Consider the following 16,637-nt stretch of genomic DNA (forward strand, 5'->3'; position numbering starts at 1 on the left):
TTTTTTTTTTTTTTTTTTTTTTTTTTGAGACAGTCTTGCTCTTTTGCCCAGGCTGGAGTACAGTGGCGCCATCTCAGCTCACTGCAACCTTTGTCTCACGGGTTCAAGCAATTCTCCTGCCTCTGCCTCCTAAGTAGCTGGGATTACAGGCCTGTGCCGCCAAGCCCAGCTAATTTTTTGTATTTTTAGTAGAGAGGGGGGTTTCACCATGTTGGCCAGGCTGTCTCAAACTCCTGACCTCAGGTGATCCACCCACCTCAGCCTCCCAAAGTGCTGGGATTACAGGCGTGAACCACCATGCCCAGCCAGAACATATTCTTTTTAATACAACATTGATCTTTTTAATGTATTAAAACTTGTTTTAGAGTCAAAGTGTTCTTTCTTGTTGAATGTTTTATATGCACACAAATTAAATGTATATTTAGCTGCTATTGGGTGTAGTGTTTTATAAGTATCCACTAGCTAAAAATAAAGAACTGAAAACCCAGCCCCTGTGCCCACATACCAGTCCGGTGGATGGACAGCTATGCACACCCTGTGACCTGTACCATTCGTTCGCATCCTGCCCGTTTGTCTCAAGAGAAAGAGCCAACAGCTTTGAAGTCAGGCAGATCTGGTCCTGGCATCGTTGTTCCTGGGCTCTGTGGCCTGAAACCAGTCACTTAACCCTCCAAGCCTCAGCACCCGAATCTGTGACATAACACCTTACTGGTGATAGCCATGGGCTACATCTGCTCGTGATGGACTGAGGAAACAGAGGAGGTGGTGGGTACTGACCCACCCTGGGCTGGGTACACAGTGTGTCTTGGCCCTCTGGCTGCTGACACCTCTCTAGGAAAGGAAGACATAACCCCTCTTGCCATCTGTTTCCTTCCAGGGTGAGCTTGGATTGCCTGGTGCCCCAGGAATCGATGGAGAGAAGGTCTCTGGGCCTTTCATTTCCTTGGTGATGCCAGTGCCTGGTATTGGGCTGTGTGTGTGTGTGTGTGTGTGTGTGTGTGTGTGTGTGTGTGTGTGTACAGAGTTAAAGACCATGTGTGAGAGAGGCAAAAATCATGGATTCTGGTGCCAGGCCGCCTGTGTGCAAACCCTGGTCTGCCCTCAGGTCCCGGGCAAGTTGCCTGCTCTGGGGCAGGGCTGAGTAACTCTGTATGGAGAACACTCAGCACAGTGCCTGGCACGTGGTGAAAAGCCATAAAAGCTAAGAGCATCACTGCCATCATAGGTATTGCCCCAGTTCTAGTGTGTGTGTGTGTGTGTGTCTGTGTGTGTGTGTGTGTATTGGTGTGTGATATCCTATACAGACGTAAGCATATTCACGGGGTCACTGGCTATTTGAGGGTGAGTCTTTCCCACTGGGTCCGCAGTGTGTGTCTCATCCTGGACATTATGTGATTGGTTGAATGGAGGGATTCGGTGGCTGGAAGAGTTTGTGGGGTGGGGAGTCCCACCACTAGCTTCTGAGGTGTGAGCACAGAGCAATGTGGCCCCATGAGTGCCCCGAGGGGCAGCTCCAGGCTCACATGCTTCACCCGTCTGCCCCTAGCCCCTGCCCTCCACTGCACTCAGCTAAGGCTCCCAGCCACTGTGGCTGGAGGTGAGGCCCCACAAAGAGAAAGTGGGGACCTGCCATGAACTAAGCTCTGGGGACCTGCTAGGGTGGGGAAAGGGGGAGGACCTCCTAAGCCCCACTGATCCCTTGTTCTTGTGGCTTTCAGGGTCCCAAAGGACAGAAAGGAGACCCAGGAGAGCCTGGGCCAGCTGGACTCAAAGGGGAAGCAGGCGAGATGGGCTTGTCTGGCCTCCCGGTATGTGACTGGGCTGGGCCACATTGCACCTCCTGTGTGGAAGCCCCGTGCTGTGGGGAGGCCAGGGCGTGCCTCTGACGGCCCCTGCAGTCTCAGTGCCCGGCCGGCCGGGGACACTCTAGGCTCTGGGCCAGCACTGCCCTCTTCTCTCCCGGCCTCCACTCCTCATCTGAAAGAGGCCTTCCGCCTGCCTCAGAGGGCAGCTAAAATCAGGAGGTGTGGCCATGGAAGTGCGTTGGCCAGATGGTTATGCCACGTGCTCTGACCTAAGCTGCCCAAGTCTGCATCCAGCTCCGGGCAAGCAACCTAACCTCCTGGGGCCTTGGTGTCCTCACTTCCAAAGTGGGGTGATCATCCCCCGCCCTCAAGGGCGTGCGTGGCTGGGCTGACAGTGGTGGCTGGCACACAGCAAATACCCACTGTTGTCATCCTCATCATTTTTGTTGTTGCTTTTGTGGCCCGATTGGAAGAGCCACCAGGTGTTACGCCACGACTGGGACATCCACTGTCCATCCCTGATGATCACTGGGCTAGAGGGGGCACTGGGGTTTGACCCCGAGGTCTTTGCTTCAGAGCCCCTGGTTGTTCCCTGCACCCCAAGAAAACAATCTGTGCAGCTGCTCGTGTGCTCTCTGAAGCCCACGCTGCTGACCACCCAGGGCATGGTCCATGGATGCAGGGAGAACTTCAGTTGCAACAGCTAACTGAGGACTGCTCCCAGAAGCCACATGGGGGACGGAAGGGAGGTCGCTAAGCACCGTGGGTGGTGATGTAGGTGCTGGACACAAAGGACTCACAGGCCATGCCGTCCTGCAGGGCGCTGATGGCCTCAAGGGGGAGAAGGGGGAGTCGGCATCTGACAGCCTACAGGAGAGCCTGGTAAGGGGGGTGTGGGGGGTCAGGGCTTCCCCCAACACCCAATCCAGGCTGAGTGGGGATCCTGAGCCTTGGGACAAAAAGGCCACCTGGCCTGAGCAAACCCAGGGCAGTAGGGGAGGGAGAGTACGGGGAGCAAGGCCCCTCTGAGAAGCCACAGGCCAGCTGCCACCCGCTCACCAGACTCTGCCCTCTGGGGGCAGGAAGGAGATTCTCGATCCAGCAGTGTGCGATGAGCTGGGGGGCGGGTGGGTGAGGGTGACAGGCGGTGGGTGACTAACCTGTCTCTCACCCTCCCTAGGCTCAGCTCATAGTGGAGCCAGGGCCCCCTGGCCCCCCTGGCCCCCCAGGCCCAATGGTAAGGATGGTTTGCTTTGGTTTGGTTTGAAGCAGCCAGGAAACCAAGAGGCGGGATGGGGGCTAGTCCCAGAGCCGTGACCCAGGAAAGCGCGGGCTTCTCCAGTCAGGGAGGGGCACATGGGCAGAGGGCAGAGCCCAGGACAGGGCCCCAGGGGCCAGTGAGTGGCCGCTGCAAGAGGGTCCGGAGCCAGCCTTCTCACCTGCTTCCTCCTCCTGCAGGGCCTCCAGGGAATCCAGGGTCCCAAGGTGAGTGGCCATAGCCCCCTCTACTGGCCTCAGACTCACTGCCTGGGCAGTTTCTAACAGCCTTGCCAATGGGCAAAGCAAAGGGCCTGATGCTCCGCCCTGGCCCATCCCTGAGTCTTCCCAGCACCTGAACGTCCCAACTCCCCAGGGCATAACCTCCCTGATGTCATTGGGGCCAGTGCCCCCTCTCCACCCTTGGGGCTCTCTTCTCCACCTTCTCCCTCTGCCCAGAACCCCAGTCTATACCTCTCTCCTCCTCGGGTCCACCACCCACTGTTTCTACTGCTTGTCCTCTTCTCCTTTCTCTGTGCCTCTCAGGTCCATTCACTGTCCCTACCTTTCCCCATCCCAGCCTGCCCCACACACATCTGTCTCTCAGCTGCCACAGCCTGAGCACAAAGTCTTGGGCTTGGTGTATATTACATAATGGAGTGTTGCCTGCTCTTACATTAAATCCTCGAGTGTGGGCTGCCCGCATGCCCTGCTCCAGGGAGGCAGACACAGACGGGAAGGCCATCTGGCCTCACTCCTTGTCACACCACCCTCCTGGCACAAGCACATCTCTGCTTCCCCAACTCAGAGGCCAGATGTGGGATTGAGAGTCATGGAACCCCAGGCCTGAGCCCGCAGCCCCACCAGACGCACTGCTTCTGGTTCTGTTTTCTCTTAAGACCACCATAGTTCATGTTTCAAAGAGGCAGCTGCTATCAGGGACAGGGTCCAAGGCTTGCCACAGAAGCCTGATGGGGACCCAGCTCTGCTGCCTCCCACTGTGTGGCTGGGCCCGTCCCCGCCCCTGTCTGCACCTGCTTTCCTCATCTTTGAAATGGGTGTGACCGTAATCACCTTCCATGGGGTTGAGAGAGCCTGTTCGGGAAAAGGTGCAATGTGCATGGCCAGACCTCCTCCTGATCACCCTCACCAGGGAGTAAGCTGGGGTCAGGTCTGGTGGAGCCTGGATCTGTTCCTCTGTCCACATCCCAGCTCCCTTGCAGTCTCCAAGCTTGCCTGTCCTACTCTCTGTCTAACCCCGTCCCCTTGACTGATTTCCCTCCTTTGCCTCCAGGGCTTGGATGGAGCAAAGGGAGAGAAAGGCGCGTCTGGTGAGAGAGGCCCCAGCGGCCTGCCTGTGAGTCTCACAAGCCTTGTTTGTCCCACAGGTGTTAATTCCTGTAACTAGCATGCCTCTTGACTCACTCCTTTTCTATCCAGGGACCAATTGGCCCACCGGGCCTTATTGGGCTGCCAGGAACCAAAGGAGAGAAGGTAACCGCTTCATTCAGAACCCCCTCTCCAACTATGGCCACACGGTCATGGTGGCGCTCAACCCGGGAACCCCAACCCTGTACCTCACTGGGTCCCTGCACTTCACAGGGCCAGAGTTCAGGCTCTGTGCATGCCAGGTCTGTTGTGGCTCCATCTATGCCTGCGTGGTTGGTGGGTCTCCTTGCCTCCATGTCTGTGGCCAACCCATGGGGCTGGACTTCCCAGCAGCGGCATTCCCAGCCCCCCTCCCCAACCCCTCTCACCCACTCTGTGTCTCTCCTCAGGGCAGACCCGGGGAGCCAGGACTAGATGTAAGTGTCTCATCATCACTTTGAGTAATCGGGTGCCTCTTGTGTGTATCTTCTGCCCTCATGCAGTAACCTGATCTGGCTACTCAAGTGTGACCCCCTTCTCCAGGGCTGGGACTGCAACTGACTGGTTCCCCCTGTGTCCCCATTGCCAAGTCCAGTGCACAGCCCAGAGTAGGTCCTTTGTGGATAGATGAATGGATGGATAAATGGATGACATGGAGGTGCATCGATGGTTGATCAATGCATAATCAGGTGAGGATTGGATGGATGGCTGGGATTGTGGATGGGATAATGGTAGTGGTGATGGATGGATGGATGATGGATGAGTGGATGATGGGTGGGTGGATGATGAATGGATGAGGGATGGATGGGTGGATGGATGATGGATGGATAATGGAAGAATGATGGATGCAGGGATGGAGGATTGAATGGACTCATCCATCCATTCATCTGTCTATCCATTATGGATGGATGGATGGATGGATGGATGGATGGATGGATGGATAATGGATGAATGATGGATGGATGGAGGGGATGATGGATGATGAGTGGATGGATATATAGATGGATGGATGATGCATTGTAGCAAGGAAGTGAAGAGAGCAGTGAGGAACCCGCTGCAATATCCTGGTGACAGATAACAAGGCTTTAGCTAGAGCAGTAATTTGAGAAGAAGAGGAAGGGAAGTATTAGCCCAGGCTAATTATATCAAGTCTCTCTGGTAGCATACATAGAAAACATAGTTTAAACTGGCTTAAAATGACTCATAATTGAAAAATCTGGAGGTTCAACACATGGATCCAGGGCTCAACTGTGTCAGCACAACTCAGCCTTTCACCCTCTCTTGTCCGCTTTCCCTGTGGAAATCAAGTTCCGCGTGGTGGTGAGGTAAAGCCAGCAGCTCGAGACCATCATCCTCCCAGGCCCAAACTAAGAAAGAAAATTTGACTCACTCCAGTGTTCTACAGGAAGTCTCTCTCACAGGCTCTCCCTGGTCCCAGTTAGGTCAACACTGAACTGTCACTTGACCGTAGGAATGCAGTGCCCTGACGAGTCAGACCATGGACTGGGGCGGAATCAATGGGTTGTGAGAGAGGAGGTTGTTCTCAGGAAAATCAGGTAGCTATTTTGAGGGACATGGGACCAGATGCAGGGCCGCAAGGACTCTGGTGTCCACCCTAGACTTTAAAAAGAGAACATTACCGGCCGGGCACGGTTTCTTATGCCTGTAATCCCAGCACTTTGGGAGGCCGAGGCGGGCCGATCATGAGGTCAGGAGATCTAGACCATCCTGGCTAACATGGTGAAACCCTGTCTCTACTAAAAATACAAAAAATTCGCCAGGCGTGGTGGTGGGCGCCTATAATTCCAGCTACTCGGGAGGCTGAGACAGGAGATTGGCATGAATGCAGGAGGCAGAGGTTGCAGCGAGCCAAGTTTACGCCACTGCACTCCAGCCTGGGTGACAGAGCGAGACTCCATCTCAAAAAAAAAAAAAAAAAAAAAAAAAAAAAAAAAAAAAAGACAACATTACCTGGGAGAGCAACTGGAGGAAGGAAAGGAAGAGCTGTAGCTTGTGTGTCTGACTGGGAGGGCTGGGATCCATTGATGGGAAGGGAGGGGAGAGGACAATGCTGAACCAACTGCAGGCTGTGGGCCCAGTTGGGGGTGGAGCTAAAGAGACTCCATACCACCATGAATGTGGCTACAGCTGCCTTCTAGGAGGCCTGGTGCTCAGGGTAGCATCTCAAAGCCATGCCCACCCTGCTCTACCTGGCAAATGCCAGGCCCCTCCTCAACCCCAGCAGACCCAGCTATAATAAGGACCGTGCTCAGAAACTCCCTTTGACCCCCCACCTGTGATAGAACAGCCCTTCCCCTGAGAGTCCCACCACCCGTTTCAACCTCTGTCACTGAGCGTTGACTGTCATCAGCACTCTCTTACCTACCTCGTTACACATGAACAAGGGAGCATGTCGAATCCAATTCTCTTTTTGAAATTGTTTTCTTTCTCTTTTTTTCTTTTCTTTTTTTTCTTTTTTTTTTTTTTTTGAGATGGAGTCTCACTCTGTCACCCAGGCTAGAGTGCAATGGCACGATCTCGGCTCACTACAACTTCTGCCTCCCGGGTTCAAGCGATTCTCCTGCCTCAACCTCCCAAGTAGTGGGGACTACAGGTGCATGCTGCTAGGCCGCTAATTCTTTGTATTTTAGTAGAGATGGGGTTTCACTGTGTTGCCCAGGCTGGTCTCGACCTCCTGAGCCCAGGCAATCTGCCCGCCTCGGCTTCCCAAAGTGCTGGGATTACAAGTGAGAGCCACCATGCCCGGCCTCTTTGTTTTTTGAGATGGAGTCCTGCTCTGTCGCCCAGGCCAGAGTACAGTAGCATGATCTTGGCTCACTGCAACCTCCCCCTCTCAGGTTCAGGCAATTCGCCTGCCTCAGTCTCCCAAGTAGCTGGGATTACAGGCACGCACCACCACAATCAGCTAATTTTTGTATTTTTTAGTAGAGATAGGGTTTTGCCATGTTGGCCAGAGTGGGTCTCAAACTCCTGACCTCAGGTGATCTGCCCACCTCGACCTCCCAAAGTGCTGGGATTACACCACGCCCGGCCATGATGACTCCAATTCTCTGCCCCCAGTGTCCAGCCAACAGCCCAGTTCCTAGTGGATGTTTAGCCACCTTGGTTGGGTGGATGGACAGATAGATGAATGGACAGATGGCTTTTGAACCAAGGGCACAGAACAGAGGTCACCATTTCTCACCCCATCAGACAGCGACATGACTTCCATGGTTTCCAGGGTCTCTGTCCCCAGCCAAGCCTAGACCAGCGCCAGCTGCCTCTGTGATGTCAGAGAAAGCCCCTTGCCAGCAGCTCTGCCTAAGTGTTGATGTCCAGGGACTACTTTGGAGCAAGCCCAGCTGGCATCCTAAATGCATGCTCTTCCTACCTCAGCCTTGTGCCCAGCAGTGTATCACTGCAGCTGGGGCTGGGCCGGCGTGTGTCACGAATATGCGGGGGGGCGGGGAGTGGGCGTGTGGATGGGAGAGGAACGGAGATGAGCCGGTAACAGAGGTGCAAACCTCCAGCCTCATTTTCGGGTTTAGCCTCTAATCCTTTTGTCAGGGTTTTCCTGGACCCCGAGGAGAGAAAGGTGATCGGAGCGAGCGTGGAGAGAAGGTGAGGGCAGCTGGACGGGACTGGGGCAGGAGGAAAGGGGGAAGGAGGCAGGTGGGAGTGGAGGCTCAGGTGAAGCAGGCAGAGAGAACCCGGGCTGGGCAGGTGGGCGGGAGGCAGGGGAGGCTGACCCAGGCGCGTCTCTCGGAGAGGTGTTGGAGGTTCCTGAGCCTGGCAGCAGATGGCCAATACCACCATCCCCCTCCTGCACAGGGGGAGCGAGGGGTCCCCGGCCGGAAAGGAGTGAAGGGCCAGAAGGGCGAGCCGGGACCGCCGGGCCTGGACCAGCCGTGTCCTGTGGTAGGTGTCGGGGGAGGGCCCTGCCCCCAGGTCTTTTTGGCCTCCAACCATGGTCAGACCAACATCTTCCCTGTCCTCAGAGCTCAGCTGCAAGTCCCAGAGGCCCCACTGGTCACGCACCAGCCTTGCTCACTGTCAGGGCCACTGCTGCTGCTACTGCCATCACCAGGGTTCCCCTTGCTCTGGTCCTAACCACCCCCTACCATGGGCATGGCTCAGGGAACCCAGCCAGTCTGTAGAGACGGAAGCCCAGCCCCTCATTGTTCAGCCCCAGGACAGGCCTGGCTTGAATAGGAACCCATTGTGGGCCATCTTGGGCTGGAGATGGACAGGGTCTAGACAAGGAGTGGAGGGGCTTTACCTGGAGTCGTCAGTACCATCAGCGGTACCCTGGGAGGGGCTGGACCCTGAGGAGGGAACCAAAGTCAGCACAGGCACACTGCTGCTGGGGACGGAGGCAGTGAGTTCCCAGCCCCCCGCTCTGGCTGCCTGGGGTCAGAGTCAGGGTCTGACTCCCACTGGGCTTGAGGCCAAGTTGGGCTGAACCTCAGCTTCCCCAAGCATAGACAGTGGGACCACTCTGACCTCTCTTGCTGGCTGTCCCTCCCCTTCCTTCATCCTTCCCAGAAGAGTCTCTCTGGGCTGCGGCAGCAACTCCCTCTTCCCCACATCCCCTCTACCTGCCTCCATACCCTTCCTTTACCTCCTTCCCTGCTCTCTCAGTGGCCCGTGGTAGCCCACCAGCCCGTGTCCAGTGCCTAAAACAACCACAATTCAAAAGTCAGTTCCCTTTATTTCTTTCCGGAGACAGAGTCTCACTCTGTCGCTCAGGCTGGAGTGCAGTGGTGCAATCATGGCTCACTGCGGCCTCAATCTCCCACGCTCAAGTGATCCTCCTGCCTCAGCTTCCCGAGTAGCCAAAACTACAGGCATGCACCACCATGCCCAGCTAATTTTTAATTTTTATAGAACTGGGGTCTTACAATGTTGTCCAGGCTGGTCTTGAACTCCTGGGCTCAAGCGATTGTCCCACCTTGGCCTCCCAGAGTGCTGGGACGATAGGTGTGAGCCACTGTGCCCTGCCTAGTTCCCTTTTTCTAGAAAGTAGGGAGGGTTTACATGTCACACTCTTCCAGTGGAGCTCAGAAAAGACAGGAAAAACAAAACAGCTGGGTTTTCATACTACAACTGGACAGATACTCATACCTGGCCACTCCAGCCACGGGAATGGGGAGGGGGGCCTTCCGCAGGGATGTGTGCAGGCCAGCCTCAACCTCCAGTGGTGCCAGAGTTAGAGACCCCCTCCCAGACCTCTGGCCTCTGTTCCTCAGTGTCCTTATCCCTGCAGTGGGGGGTATCCCTCCCCTCGGACAGTTTTGAGAAGTCAGTGAGAAAAGGACTTGAAGAGGAAAGTGTGGGGACAGCAGGGGCAGGTTGGCCCAGCCCTGCAGCTCCAGCCCCTGGCCCAGGACTCCCCTCCAAGTCAGTAAGCCCTTGTCTCCTTTGAAACAGGAGAATCCCACCTGCAGAGGCCGGAGAGGGGCACCAGGCTGGCGGGTCCCTGCGAGGGGCAATGGACCATGCCCTGCGGTAGGCGGTCTGGCCTGCTGTGTGCCACGTGCCGTGTGCTATGTGGGCCTTTGGGGCAGCCAGGGCCCCGGCCTTCCTCGCTTCTGCCTTCCTTTCCATTCTGCCCTCCTCCTCACTTTCCCTTTGGTCCCTAGCCTGGTCCCCTGGTGTACACATGGGAATATTCCGGGGGATGCCCAGCGTCTGAGGCTCACGCCTGTGCTTTGGAACAGAATGACATGTTTTGTGCCTTGGTGTCCCTGATAAGTTAGTCTTTGTTCCTCTCCAGTTTCCCCACCCTTCAGGCTGCCTGAGGAAACCTGGACCCTGCTTATGTCTGGCTGCTGAGTGGGCACCACAGGTGCCACTAGACAGCCCCACCCCACGCCCAGCCCCAAACCCCAACAGCCTGAGCCTGCCCTGTGCAGGGCCAGCACAGGCTGAAGCAGGATGCCAACTCCTGGCCATCCTTAAAACCCTCCAGGAGCCATTCCTGCCCAAGGCCTGAAAGCTCGCAGGCCCCAGGGTGAGGAGCCAGAGTCACTGTCACATCAGGCAGGAAGCCACGCGGCTCTCAGCAGGACCCAGGCCAGCCTGTGCATGCCTGGCACAATGCCCATCCCTTCCTAGTGCCCTCCTGTTCCTGCCCACTGCACAGCAGTCCCCACAAAGCACAGAGGGAACACAGGACAAGCTCAGTCAGAGGCCGTCATGTCCCCATGACCGCACTACCTGGGTGGACAGAGGAGGCACTGTGGCCCTGCCTCAGTGGGGCCCAGCAGCCTCACATGGCAGCTCCCTGACCTGTACCTCCCTACAGACCAGGGGAGGGTATGTGGGGTGTAGAGGAGCTCCCCAGGCCCCATCCCCATCACTGAAACCGTCTTCCTTTCCAGGGCCCCGACGGGCTGCCTGTGCCTGGCTGCTGGCATAAGGTACCTTGCAGGGAAGAGTCTCCAGGGCAGGCTCGGGGGAGGCAGGGGAGGGTGGCGGAATGGGGAGGGCCCTGGAGCCTGGGTGCTGTCACTCAAACCTCTGGGTGTCTGTGGCTTCCCGCACAGTGACTGAAGAGCCAAGTTTCCCATCATGACCCTGGTTTTGACTCTCCCGTCTTGCAGCTGAGGCGTGGGACTGTGGTCCTGGGTGATGGTGCATAACCCACCCTGTGGGTCACATGGACTCAACTGACACCTGGCCCAGGCAGAGCAAAGCCATCAGTGCCTCCTGGGATATTGTCCAAACAGGCCCACGGAGAGGGAGTGCGGGGGAGGGAAGAGAGGAGGGATCTGCACCTGTTCCCAAGGAAATGAGCAGGATGGGGGATGCCAGAGCAAGGTGGCCTGGATGGGGGCGGGGCCTCTCGGGCTCCTCATCACCTTCAGTCTCTTCCTCCTCTTCCAGTGACCCACAGGCCCAGCTCACACCTGTACAGATCTGTGTGGACATTTTAATTTTGTAAAACAAAACAGTAATATATTGATGTTTTTTCATGGAATGCGCTACCTGTGGCTTTTTAACATTCGAGAGTGTGCCCACCCAGCCCCAGAGCCACTGGCATGTGAAGCTGCTGGAAAGTGGACAGGCCAGCCCCGGGAGGTGTATACCTGAGGGGCACCCTCGGGCCTGGGCTTTCCCAGGAAGGAGATGAAGGTAGAAGCACCTGGCTCGGGCAAGGCTAGAAAGATGCTACATGGGGCCTTCAGTCACCTGATCAGCAGAGAGACTCTGAGCTGTGTAAGAACCTGCCCCCAAACACTCTGGAGTCCCTGGGACACACCCTATCCAAGAAGACCCAGGGATGGAACAGCGGCTGCTGCTCCTGGCCTCACCAGCCTCCAAACTCAACCACAACCAGCTGCCTCTACAGTTGGACAAGACTTGGCCCCTGGACAAGACTCGCCCAGCACTTGCAGCTGGGCCTGGGGAGCAGTGAGTGAAAATCCCCCAAGAGGGTCTAGCTCCTACTGCATTCAGTCGGCCTCAGGAGGCCAGCCTGCCCTGAGAACACATGTCCTCTGGCCAGAAGTAGTGGCTGAGCTCTGTGATCGCTGTGATGTGCACCCAGCTCCAGGGAGCAGAGTGTCGGGGATGAAGGGGCCCAGGCTGGACTGACTGCTCCTTCCTGTGTCTGTTCCCATATCACCCAGAGAGAGATAAGATGGGACATGGCCTGGCCCAGGGAGGAGGCCTGCCACTCAGAGTCTGGGTCTCACTGGCCCCAAGTCTGTCACCCAGAACTCTGGCCAAAAATGGCTCTCTAGATGGGCTGTGCAGGCAAAGCAAACCTCAGGGCTGGTTTGCAGCTGTCCCGAGCAAAGGGCCTGCCACCAGACCCACCCACGCTCTGACGAGAGGCTTTTCCACCTCCAGCAAGTGCTCCCAGCAACCAGCTCCATCCTGGCTGCTTGCCTTCCATTTCTCTGTAGATGGAGATCACTGTGTGTAATAAACCACAAGTGTGTGTCTGGGTGTGCCTGTCCTTGCGGACTGTCCCTGGGGCACCTCTGGCTGTGGTTTCATCCTGGCCACTGCTGGGTGGGGAGGGAAAAGGGGACTCTCCCTGAGTAAGAGCCATCCCAGAAGCCAAAGGAGGAAGTTCAGGGTCAGGGCAAAGATGGGATTTGGAGTTTGGAAGACACAGATTCATGGCCTGGTCCTGCCACACATCAGCTGAGTCTTCTGGCAAGTCATTACCTGTCAAACTGAGCCCCTGTGTGCTCCTCTATTGCGGTTACCAGACTGCTGCATAACAAATCTCTCCAAAGCTTGTTGCCTTAAAACAATGGTCATTTTGGCCAGATACAGCAGCTCATGCTTTTAATCCCAATACTTTGGGAGGGCAAGGTGGGAGGATCACTTGAGCCCAGGAGTTCGAGACCGGGCTGGCAGCATAGTGAAACTCCATCTCTACCAAAAGTAAAGAATTCACACTAGTAGACTGGGTTAATGCATGCCTGTGGTCCTAGCTGCTGGGCAGGCTGAAGCGGGAGAACTGCCTGAGCCCAGAAGTTAAAGATCAGCCTGAGCAACGTAGAGAAATTCCTCTCTTTAAAAAAAAAAAAAAAAAAAAATTCAGTTTCTCTTGTACAGTCTGTGGTTAATGAGCTCAGTGTGGGTGCTTCTCACTCAAACTCTCACATGGTGGTTGCTGCTGGCTATAGCAGGGACCTCAGATGGCAAATACTTATTTGTGGCCTCTCCATGTGACCCAGGCTGCCTCCCACATGGTGGCTGGATTCCAAAAGTGACTGTCCCAGGTCAGCCAGTTGGAAGCTGTGTCACCTTTTAGGGCCAAGTCTCAGAAGTCACGTGGTGTCACTTTCTGAAAGGGTGGAGGGAGGAGAATTAGACCCCACCTCTCCACGGGAAAGTGTCAACATCATATTTCAAGGAGAAAATGTGGAATTGTAGATCTTGTTGCAGCCCCCTCTAAAAAATACAAAGTGCCACCTCAGCTGTGAAATGACAGGGTACTGCTTGGAGATTGTGGTTCCGTGAGGATCCAGTGCAGAGTATGCGAAGAATGTAGGGTGTGTCCCTCACCCAGAAGCACCCTCGGTTCTGATTTTCATCTCTCCTGACTCCAAAGCTGCTGAGCAAGGGCCACAGTCCTGAAAAGTGTTCCCACTTCTCACCACAGCTGGTCCCTATAACAACCCTAAGAGAGAGACCCTGTTACAGATGACAAAACCAAGCAAACCCAGGGTGGCCTAGACCAGAAGGGCCATGGGCTGGGCGTGGTGGCTCACGCCTGTAATCCCAGCACTTTAGGAGGCTGAGGCGGGCGGATCACCTGAGGTCAGGAGTTCAAGACCAGCCTGACCAACATGGAAAAACCCCATCTCTACTAAAAACACGAAATTAGCCAGGCGTGGTGGCTCATGCCTGTCATCCCAGCTACTCAGGAGGCTGAGGCAGAAGAATCGCTTGAAACCGGGAGGCAGAGGTGTGGTGAGCTGAGATCACACCATTGCCCTCCAGCCTGGGCAACAAGAGCGAAACTCCGTCTCAAAAAAAAAAAAAAGAAGGGTCTGCAGTGATGGTGTCTCTGCAGTGATGGTGTCTCTGACAGTGCTGGTGCATTGCACTGACGGCATCTGAGTCTCCAAGGACTGAGGCCTAGGGCAGGCCACAGTATGGGCAGTCCCCCTCAGACTTCTGTGACATGGCCTTGCTAAGCAGAAGAGGCTCGGCCACACACTAAGGAGGGAGGGATATATCCAGTCCCCTCCTCTGTCTCCCTAAGGAACTGGCAGTAAGTGGCAGGCCACATCACTCAGCCAGTTGTCTCAGTCAGCAGGGAAGCCAGTAGTAGGAAAAGGAAGAGAAACACAGTGGGGCTGTGATGACTGATGGAGGTCACTGGGTGTCCACGCCTCCTCTGGAGTTCCAGCATACCTCACCACCTGCATGCTACACTTCACAGTTCCCTCCTCCCTCCATCCAGGAACCTCACTTGATCCCCTCACCAGCCCTGCGAAGTCCAGGGCTTGTGTGACAGGTGTCGCTGTTTCCATTTGACATAGGGGAAAACTGAGGCTCAGAAAGGGTAGTCACCTGGCCAGGGATGCACAGCCAGGACATAGTGGCAGGCTTGGGACTGCACCTAGGCTCTTGGGTTTGTCCTCTAATTTGTCCTTCCGAAACTTGTCTGGCAGAGCATGGAATCTGATAGGCAGCTCCATGAGGCTGGGTGGTTGGCAGGTAGATCCTCGTGGGGGTAGAAGCCATGCGTTCCCCTACTTCCCCAGTCTTCTGAGGGGGGTGTCTCCTGCTCCTTTGGGCAGGATGGGGCATTCTTGGCCCACTGCTGCCCCCTTGCGGTCTCATACCTTGTATCCTAATGCCTGTAAACTTGTCAGCTGCAAGCTTAAACATTTAGAGTCTGCTGAGTCCTCAAAGCTCCCAGAGTGAGCACAGAGGCACAGAGGTATCAGTGATTTGTTCAAGGTTCCATCTGAGACACTGGGGAGCACCCTGCTTCACAGCTGAGCCTCAAGGACTTGGGGGCCTCAGGCCTCCTGCCAAGAAAGGCAGTAGAGCCTCAAAGTACCCCTTTCTGGAAGAGAGAGAAGTACATTTACTGAGTGCTGCTGTGTCCCATGACAGCTAAACTAACCACAAGGATAACTATTCCTTTTTATAGCTGAATCTGAAGTGAACTTACCCAAGTCTCTTTCCTCCTGGTCCCTAGGAGGCCACTAGAAATACATGGGATGCTTTTGGTTATCACGATTGCAGGACACACTGGCATTCAGGGGGCAGGGCCAGGGATAGCAAACACCTAAAATGCATAGGACAGTCCTACCCAATGACAAATCATCTCAACAAGAATGCTGGTGCCAACCCTGCTGAGAAACACCACGTCCTGGGTTCAAATCCTGGCTCAGCCACTTCCATCCCCTACCTTCTTGGTCTCCAACATTGCCTAGAGGGCCAGGCATGAGATAAAGGACAGATGATTGCTTGCCACAGGGCCAGAGTCAAGGAGTGGGCTTTTCTGAGCAGGAAGGTGAGGCCTCCTGGTGTTGTCCTGTGCCATGCCATAAGATACTCCTGGCTGAGGAAATGGCTCAGCCTGGTCTGACCTCCAACTGTATCACCTCTTGACCCAGGAGCAGGTGAGATGTTAGCTGGGCCCAGCCACAGCCTTCTCACCCTCTGCCTTAAAGCAGGAAAAGCCCCTGAGCCAACCTGATTTCTCTGAGCTGCACGGGGCCACAGTTGTGGCTGGAGTTTGAGCTGCAAGACAGGGCTGAAAGGTGGACCCCAATAGGACTCACACACAAACACACACACTACTTTAAAAGCTGGAACTGCAGGGCATGGAGGCATCATAGGTCTCTCTACTAATGAGGAGGAGCCAATCCACTAAGAAAACGGTGACCACGGTCCCACTCACACACACACAGAGTCTGTGAGGCCTTGATCCTCAGAAACGAAGTACAGGCTGGGCATGGTGGCGTGCACCTGTAGTAGCAGGTACTTGGGAGGCTGAGATGGGAGGATCACGTGAGCCCAGGGAGGTAGAGATTGCAATACTGCACTCCAGCCTGAACAACAGTGAGACCCTGTTAAAAAAAAATATATATATATATATATATATATACACACACACACACACACACATACAGACCACAAGCAGTTAACTTCTCAGTTAATTTGGGAAGAATGTTTTCCAAAATCATGTAAAATATTCAATTCAGCTTTACAGTTAAAATAAAACTCCATTCTGTTAGGGAAGATGAAAAGTCCTGTTGCATGGATGGTGGTGATGGTTGCACAACGATGTGAATGTACTTTGCCACTGAATTGTATCCTTAAAAATGGTTAAAATGGTAAATTTTGTTATGTATGTTTTACACAATAAAGAAAAAAGGAACTCCAAATGTTCTTTAATAAATGTCTTAAGTGGCCGGGCGCGGTGGCTCACGCCTGTAATCCCAGCACTTTGGGAGGCCAAGGCAGGCGGATCATCTGAGGTCAGGAGTTCAATAAAATTTAAAAAATAAATAAATTCCTTAAGCATCTTACAACCATATTGGGAAGAGAAGAAGAAATCAGCAATGAGGGAGTGAAGCAGAGGCCTGGGAATCATGAAGATGTGGACAGAACAGGAGGGACAATCAGGAGCCTCCCCTGCCCCAGCCCACACCGGCTGCAGTCCCAGGCCCGTGTTCCAGGGTTCCTCAAGGCAGAAAGCTCCAGTGCCCCCGCCCA

The 16,637-nt window shown here is 54.9% G+C and overlaps 1 protein-coding gene across 12 annotated transcripts in view; it reads left to right on the forward strand.

Annotated features, from left to right (window-relative positions):
• The window catches only part of COL23A1 (collagen type XXIII alpha 1 chain), a 359,675-nt gene extending 347,289 nt beyond the window's left edge, over positions 1–12,386 (forward strand). For 4 of the 12 annotated variants that reach the window (XM_017896147.1, XM_017896156.1, XM_017896151.1 and 1 more), the window contains 13 exons: positions 878–922; positions 1,719–1,808; positions 2,625–2,687; positions 2,986–3,042; positions 3,264–3,290; positions 4,357–4,419; positions 4,503–4,556; positions 4,841–4,867; positions 7,998–8,051; positions 8,201–8,348; positions 9,861–9,938; positions 10,814–10,852; positions 11,319–12,386. In XM_017896147.1, coding sequence (XP_017751636.1) covers positions 878–922; positions 1,719–1,808; positions 2,625–2,687; positions 2,986–3,042; positions 3,264–3,290; positions 4,357–4,419; positions 4,503–4,556; positions 4,841–4,867; positions 7,998–8,051; positions 8,201–8,348; positions 9,861–9,938; positions 10,814–10,851 — 744 coding nt within the window. In that variant the 3' untranslated portion in view covers position 10,852; positions 11,319–12,386. Of the gene's footprint in view, positions 1–877; positions 923–1,718; positions 1,809–2,624; positions 2,688–2,985; positions 3,043–3,263; positions 3,291–4,356; positions 4,420–4,502; positions 4,557–4,840; positions 4,868–4,933; positions 5,038–7,997; positions 8,052–8,200; positions 8,349–9,860; positions 9,939–10,813; positions 10,853–10,978; positions 11,277–11,318 lie in introns of those variants that run through there. The other 8 variants (XM_017896152.1, XM_017896148.1, XM_017896153.1 and 5 more) reach the window with 8 other exon arrangements.
• Positions 12,387–16,637: the final 4,251 nt, after the last annotated feature.

This window comes from Rhinopithecus bieti, unplaced genomic scaffold (assembly GCF_001698545.2).
Source record: "Rhinopithecus bieti isolate Rb0 unplaced genomic scaffold, ASM169854v2 scaffold_26546, whole genome shotgun sequence".
Classification (NCBI taxonomy): domain Eukaryota; kingdom Metazoa; phylum Chordata; class Mammalia; order Primates; family Cercopithecidae; genus Rhinopithecus; species Rhinopithecus bieti.